Source organism: Crocuta crocuta, unplaced genomic scaffold (genome assembly GCF_008692635.1).
Source record: "Crocuta crocuta isolate KB4526 unplaced genomic scaffold, BGI_CrCroc_1.0 scaffold50, whole genome shotgun sequence".
Taxonomy (NCBI): domain Eukaryota; kingdom Metazoa; phylum Chordata; class Mammalia; order Carnivora; family Hyaenidae; genus Crocuta; species Crocuta crocuta.
In genome coordinates this window covers 5,402,977-5,404,079 of record NW_027527428.1, presented here as the reverse complement: position 1 = coordinate 5,404,079, position 1,103 = coordinate 5,402,977, and the positions used below count along the sequence as shown (strand labels likewise).

General features: G+C 61.8%; 1 protein-coding gene across 1 annotated transcript in view; it reads left to right on the top strand.

The window, feature by feature from the left end:
- Window positions 1-242, top strand: part of RBFOX3 (RNA binding fox-1 homolog 3) — a 19,462-nt gene extending 19,220 nt beyond the window's left edge. The window contains exon 11 of the mRNA XM_077755173.1: window positions 69-242. Coding sequence (XP_077611299.1) covers window positions 69-71 — 3 coding nt within the window. The 3' untranslated portion in view covers window positions 72-242. The remainder of the gene's footprint in view (window positions 1-68) is intronic.
- The last annotated feature ends 861 nt before the right edge of the window (window positions 243-1,103 follow it).

Here is a 1,103-nt window from a genome sequence, read left to right as displayed (position 1 = left end):
ATCCTCCCGACAAGCCTGGCAGTTGCTTCTGTGAAACTGCAAGTCCTGCCTTTCTGTTTCTGTTGTAGTGAAAGCTTCCACCGTTTCCTTCTTGGACCATGAAGGGCAAAAACAAAAATCAAAAAACAAAAACAAAAAAACAAAAAACAAAAAAAAAAATCACAAAACAAAAAACAAAACAAAAAAAGATGTTAAGATCCAAGCAACAAAAAAAAACAAACAACCAAACCAAGAAGCATCCACCACNCGCGGCCCTGGAGGGATGGGGAGAGCAGGAGGGAAGGGGCCTCGTTTTCTACCAAGTCTTCCTTTCCGGCCCCCCACTCCCCGGGCACATGGGGCCCAGAGGAGGGACAGGCCCCAGGCCTGAGCAGGGGAGAGCAGCCAGCAAGACTTGACCTTGTTGCCGACTGTGCCAGTGGAGGGGACGGCGGGGCTGGGGTGGGTGCGGGGGGCGTTGCTCATTCCCGGGGTCTCTGGCTTCAGCCCGTGCCCGTGACCCTCACGTCCGGCTGTCTAGGCCCCAGCTCCCCAACTCGTGCCGTGCCGCCAGCGCCCACATCCCAGTGATGCCTGTCTGACCAGCAGCCCTGGGGTCCGACCCCACCACCAAGGAAGGGCTGACCCGGCCCTAGAGCTGTGGGGCGCCCAGGTACCCCCGCCCTGTTCCATGTGAGGGGGCTCCCGGGCAGCAGGATCACTCCCAGTACCTAAGAACGTTGGCGGGGGAAGGGCCTTGGGGCCGAGGACTCGCTCTGGCTCTGGCCGGTCCTGTTCCCTGTCTGCAGGTGGCCCCCCGCCTGGTCTGTGGGAGGGAAGGCAGGCTTCAGGCCGCCTGCTGGACCGACTCTCCCCGCCACTGTCCTGCAGAGGAGCAGCGGGCCGGGGGGCCAGTCGGTGCCGCACTGAGGTCCGGAGCCGGGTGCCGCGGGGCTGGGCGGCCAGGCCAGAGCAGGGAGGAGGAGGGATGAGGAAGGGCAGCGCCCGGGTCAGGTCCCAGGGTGGCTGGAGAGCGGACGCTGGGCAGCAGGGGTAGCTGGAGGAGGGGACAGCAAAAAACACACACAGGCTCCCAACATGGCTCCACCGTCTCATGAAACGTA